This window comes from Nicotiana tabacum, chromosome 17, assembly GCF_000715075.1.
Source record: "Nicotiana tabacum cultivar K326 chromosome 17, ASM71507v2, whole genome shotgun sequence".
NCBI lineage: Eukaryota > Viridiplantae > Streptophyta > Magnoliopsida > Solanales > Solanaceae > Nicotiana > Nicotiana tabacum.
In genome coordinates, this window is record NC_134096.1 from 47300432 (window position 1) to 47306999 (window position 6568).

Here is a 6568-nt window from a genome sequence, read left to right on the forward strand (position 1 = left end):
CACGTTCGCGATGGGCTTGTCGCATTCGCGAAGGGTAACGCCCCCATTGCTTCGCATTTGCGACCAAGCCTTCGCGTTCGCGAAGAAGAAATCCTCAGCTTCCCAGTTTACTCTTCGCGTTCGCGAGAATACCTTCGCCAACGCGAAGAAGGACATGCTAGAACACAGATTCTGTAGAAAAACCAGATTTCTAAAGTCCAAAACATCTCGTGGCCTATCCGAAACTCACCCGAGCCCTTGGGGCTCCAAACCAAACATGCACACAAGTCTAAAAATATTATACGAACTTGCTCGCGCAATCAAATCGCCAAAATAACGCCTAGAACTCTAAATTTAGCACCAAATCAAATGAAATTCTCAAGAACACTTTAAAACTTCTAATTTCTCAACTTGACGTCCGAATCACGTCAAATCAACTCCATTTCTCACCAAATTTCACAGACATGCCTTAAATATCATAATGAACCTGTACCGGGCTCCGGAACTAAAATACAGACCCGATACTAACAATGCCAAATATCAATCAATTCTTAAAAATAAATAATTTCCAAACTTTTAATTTTCATAAAAAATTCATAACTCTAGCTAGGGACCTCCAAATTCGATTCCGGGCATACGCCTAGGTCCCATAATTCAATTCGGACCTACCGGGACCGTCAAAGCACGGATCCGGACCCGTTTACCAAAAATATTGACCGAAGACAACTAAAATTAACTTTTAAGGCAAAAATTCTTATTTTCATTAGTTTTCAACATAAAAGCTTTCCGGAAACCTGCCCGGACTGCGCACGCAAATCGAAAAGAGTAAAAATGAGATTTTTAAGGTTTAAGAGTGCAGATTTGAATTCTAAAATATAAGATGATCTTTTGGGTATTCACACATAGTTTCTGTTTCAAGTCGATATTTAATTCGCGTTATTCTCATACACTCTGTAGCATTAACATTGTTTTCCTTTTTAAACCAAATCATAGGCTGGTGATGATGGATTCGATCTTCATCCGTATGCAAAATAAATCTTAAAATAACGTCAAATGATATGGGAAGTGGAAAAACCATCTATTTACGGGATGCACTTAAGTTAATTAATTTGGAGAATAATTAATATTTCGTATATATGTAGTTTAAACTAAATGAGCTTAGATTCATTGTTTCTTAGGACGAATTTAAAACAAAAATGCTTGTGAGGTCACTTCAAGAATCTTTTCTGAACTTAGGGAAAAGCAGGTTCTTGGAAGCGAATACTTTGCACCATTTTAAAATGCTTTAACATGACAGTAAAGTTAAATTTTAAATCAGTGGATATTAACTCCCACTATTGTGGGACAATAAATTTTTTTTATTTTTAAAATAACTATTTGATGGCCATTTCATAAGTTGGAAACAATTATCAGACTAATAAAAGGAAAAAGAGGTGGTGTACGACTTCTCCTTCGCTCTTGTAAATAAGATCTGCGAATATAGAATATTGTGGTAACAAAGGGGTGACCAGGCCATTATTTAACGACACTTTGACGGAATCAAAATAATTAAGTTAGACGAAAATGCAAAGTACCAATATAAGTTGGAGAAAATGCATGATTTCTGTAATTTGAAAAACTGTCTTGGTCTTGGAGTAGATTTCTCTATTACAAGAAGGAATCTTCAAGCGGGAGTTTTACATAATTACTTATGGTTTCATAAAATATTGGATAATCTACGACTATTAATTGAATAACATATTATATAACTTTGTCACGACCCAATTTAGGATAGTGACATGCGCTTAGAGGCAAATGCTCCCAAGTAGTCCTCATCGGTATTTTACAGAAAATCGGACAGAGTTTCCCCTGTTTTTGGACTATTCAAAAATTTCTCTGTCTCACAATCAACAACCAACCATCCTAATATCAAACCAAACAATCGACAACTTATTAATTAACCAAAATAAGTCTCCACCATTACTAATCAACCCACTAACAACCAGAAATACTAATTTATCTCTAATTTCGATAAGAAAGTGCAATACTCATCAAAAGTCTATAATAACGAAAGGATACTCATGACGCTAAAAGAATGACTATGGAGCAACTCTAAGAGTTCAAAGAAAAGACCATAACAATAAATAAAATCTCCGCCCACGCGAACAAGTGTGAGGCTCACCAAGAACTATCAACATGTGCGCTCTAATTAACGAAATCCTCACCGGCGTCAATTGCTGTCTCTGTAAAAAAAAAAATTGCGGAGAATGAGTCGCTAACTCAGTGAGTAATAACACTTAACCATAACCGTTTTTTATTGGGGACAAGTCAGAAAACATGCTAGTATATCAAACAGAAAATAACATATTTCAGAAACAATAAATAATTTTCAGTCTCATCATGTTTTTCTTGTAGTATAATACAATTAACAATTCACTAATAAGCTCGGTAACCACTGTAAAATAACAATATTCACATTCGGGAGGTTTCAATGAACGAATCATGTAATCGGTATAACTGTGACTTCTTCGCAAGAAGTCAAATATAACGGTAGTCCCTACTCGAGGGAAATCAGTAACGGTATGCTAGTTCTACCTTCCCACTAGAGAGGATTGTAACAGTAATCTGTAATTACAAGGTGCACCAGGTCTAACGAATCCGCTGTTAGCTATGGGATCCTTCAATGGCTACTCCCATTTATACTCGTCTCTATAATCCGTATATACTCATAGAAAGTATTTTAAAACAATATAGGGCATTTCAGTTCTTATCAAATCATATAATTTCATTTCGATAATAGTAAATTCAAGAAACGGTAAAACAGATCTAGTGACAACGTAAATATTTAAAACAAATGTAATCATTTCAAATAACTATTTCGGTATCATATCGAGTAAAAGACTTGTCCCACATGCAACTCAAAATAATCGGTAACATATTCATATTAAAAATCATGTGTAAATCATGCAAGTTATGAACACACAAATTGCGGTAAGATTACTACTCACAGTACTCGTGCCGAAATACCAAATGCTTTACCTCGAGTAATTCGTACAAATTCCTCCAATCAATCTATAATTACATAATATCGATCTCATGTCAATTTCCTTGTTTAGGCTAATTCATAGCTAATTTAGAATACCCAATCATCGAGGTTCATGTTTGAGTCTTAATTTGTGGATTTATATTTACTCATAGAACTAGTCCAAAATCTATAAATTTCAAACTATTCAGTATACTTTATTTCTCCAAAATTAGACCTATCAGTACGTAAACCAAATCTTTATAGCCTTACTATCCATAGTAATTATTTATTTATTTATTAACAAAAAAAACTGATGCTGAATTCTTTTTTACTACATGAAATCGTGTAGTTGTAGTGAAATAATTCAACTAATAAGAAGAAGTTTAACCTCTTGAACCGAAGGAGAACTTTATACTTTCAACTTCAACCCCTAGTTCTTCTTAAAGCCTTTGTCCAAAACCTTCTTCTTCTTCCTCTCTTTTCTTCATTTCTCTTTCTTTCCTTCTCTGCTTTTGTATTTTTCCATTTCTGAAGCTTCTGCTTCGTCCCCTTCCCCTAACCCTTTTAAAAAAGTTAGGGCAAATGTTTTTGTTATGTGCTTCGGCCCTTTTGTCTTAAATTCCTAACCTTCCCCCCCCCCCCACCCTTTTTGTTTTATTAGTTAGTTCTTTTCTTTCTTTCTTTTTTCCTTTAAACTTAAATTATTTACTAAATATAACATTTGTCCTCATTTAAAATATTGGGGGTATTAAATCCTCCCCACTTTATGAAATTCGATCCCTGAATTTAACTCAAGTACGTTCCTGTAGACTGAAACAAATGGGGGTACTTCACTCGCATAGCATCTTCTATTTCCCAAGTAGCTTCTTCAACTGTATGATTGCGCCATAAGACCTTTACGAACTCAATTTCTTTTGACCGTAGCTTTCTTACTTGCCTATCAACAATAGCCATCGATTCCTCCTCGTAAGACAACTTCTCATCAAGCGGTATAACAGGTTCTTCTAGCACCTGAGATGAGTCTGATATATATTTCCTTTGCATTGAGACATGAAACACTGGATGAATAAAGGACAACTCAGAAGTGGGTGCCAAATGATAAGCCACAGCTCCCACTCGGTCTGGTATCTCATACGGTCCTATAAACCTGGGGCTCAACTTGCTTCTTTTCCTAAACCGCATCACACCTTTCATAGGGGAGACTCGCAGGAACACTTTGTCCCTAATTGTGAACACTAAATCTCTTCTTCTCTTATCAGCATAAGACTTTTGTCTACTTTGAGCTGTAAGCAATCTTTGTCTAATCAACTGGACCTTGTCCATAGCCTTTTGTACTAGGTCGGGTCCCAATAAGTTAGTCTCACCAGCTTTAAACTATCCGATAGGAGAACGGCATCTTCTACCATACAATGCTTCGTACGGTGCCATTTGAATACTGGACTGGAAGCTATTGTTGTAAGCAAATTCAGTTAAAGGTAGATAAGCGTCCCAACTACCTCTAAACTCAAGAATGCAAGCTCTCAACATATCCTCCAAGATCTGTATAGTATGTTCAGACTGCTCATCTGTCTGTGGATAAAATACAGTACTAAGATCTACTCGTGTACCCAATGCTTCTTAAAGAGATTTCCAAAAGTGTGAGGTAAATTGTGATCCTTTATTAGAGATGATGGATATTGGGATTTCATGAAGTCGGATAGTTTCGTTCATAAATATATGTGCTTATCTTACTCTACTATATGTAGTCTTCGCTGGCAAAACGTATGCTGATTTTGTCAATCGATCTACAATCACCCATACCGAGTCATAACCTCTAAGGGTTCGTGGTAAACCGGTGACAAAATCCATAGTAATTATTTCCCATTTCCACTCTGAATCTCAATTTATTGTAACAGTCTCGTGGGTCGCTGATGCTCAGCCTTGACCTGTTGACAAGTCAAACAACTAGAAACAAAGTTAGCAACATCTTTCTTCATACCTTTCCACCAATAGAATTGCTTTAGGTCACGATACATTTTTGTGGATCCAAGATGTATAGTGTATCTAGAGTTGTGCGCTTCTTTAAGAATAGCATGCCTCAACCCATCTACGTCTGTGACACATAGCCTGTCACCCATTCGAAGAACACCATCACTTTCAACAATCATATCCTTGCTTTTACCAGCTAAGGCCTCATCTTTGTATTTGCAAAATCGCTCATCCTCATATTGGGTGGCCTTAATGCGCTCAACTAATGAAGACTTAGCGTGTGCACAAGCCAACACTCTGAATCTCCGACACTAAATCTGATACCTGCACCTTCTAAGTCTCTAAATATCCTTGGCCAAAAGTCTCTTTGTAGGAGTTATGTGTGCCAAACTTCCCATAGATTTTCTACTCAATGCATCAGCCACCACATTGGCTTTTCCAGGATGATATAAAATAGAACAGTCATAGTCCTTGAGTAGTTCCATCCACCGACGCTACCGAAGATTTAGATCTCTTTGCTGAAAGATATACTTCAGACTTTTATGGTCAGTTTAAACCTCATAAGTTTCACCGTATAGGTAATACCTCCAAATATTTAGAGCAAATACCATTGCAGCCATCTCCAAATCATGTGTAGGATAGTTTTTCTCGTGCCTTTTCAATTGTCTCGAAGCATAAGCTATAATACGATCATTTTGCATGAGAACACATCCTAATCCCACGCTCGAGGCGTCACAGAATACTGTAAATCCTCCAGAACCTGATGGTAAGGCTAATATTGGTGTAGTTGTCAAACATGTTTTGAGTTTTTGAAAGCTCTGCTCACATTCCTCCGTCCACTGAAACTTTGCATTTTCCTGTGTTAGTTTGGTCAGTGGCGCTGCTATTCTGGGGAAATCCTGCACAAAACGCCTGGAATAGCCTGCTAAGCCTAAAAAGTTGCAAATCTCTGTAGGAGAATTATGCCTTGTCCATTTCTGCACAACTTCTATCTTCTTAGGATCTACCATAATTCCATCTTTGGATACAACATGCCCCAAAAATGCTATCGAGTCTAGCTAAAATTCATACTTCAAGAACTTAGCATAAAGCTAATGTTCTCGCAATATCTGCAACACAGTCCTGAGATTATCCTCATGTTCTCCTTGGCTACGAGAATATATCAGGATATCATCAATAAATACTATTATAAATCTATCCAGAAACGGCTTTAACACCCTATTCATTAAATCCATGAATACAACTGGAGCATTAGTTAGTCCGAAAGGCATCACAAGAAACTTATAGTGCCCGTATCGAGTTATGAAAGCAGTCTTAGAAATATCTTCATCTTTGATTCTAAGTTGATGATAACCAGAACGGAGGTCAATCTTTGAAAAGTGGGTAGCTCCTTGTAACTGATCAAACATGTCATCTATATGATACAAAGGATATTTATTGTGTATTGTTATCTTGTTCAACTGCCTGTAGTCAATGCACATTCTCAAGGATCTATCTTTCTTCTTTACGAACAATACTGGTGCACCCCATGGAGATATACTCGGTTTGATAAAACCCTTATCTAACAAATCCTGCAGTTGTTGTTTTAGTTCCTTCAACTCTGCTGGTGCCATCTGA

The 6568-nt window shown here is 36.8% G+C and overlaps 1 protein-coding gene across 1 annotated transcript; it reads right to left on the reverse strand.

Moving 5' to 3' along the window:
* Positions 1-3769: 3769 nt before the first annotated feature.
* Positions 3770-4306, reverse strand: LOC142171829 (uncharacterized). Its single transcript, XM_075235534.1, has one exon. It carries the CDS (start codon positions 4304-4306, stop codon positions 3770-3772), a length of 537 nt encoding a protein of 178 aa, XP_075091635.1.
* Positions 4307-6568: the final 2262 nt, after the last annotated feature.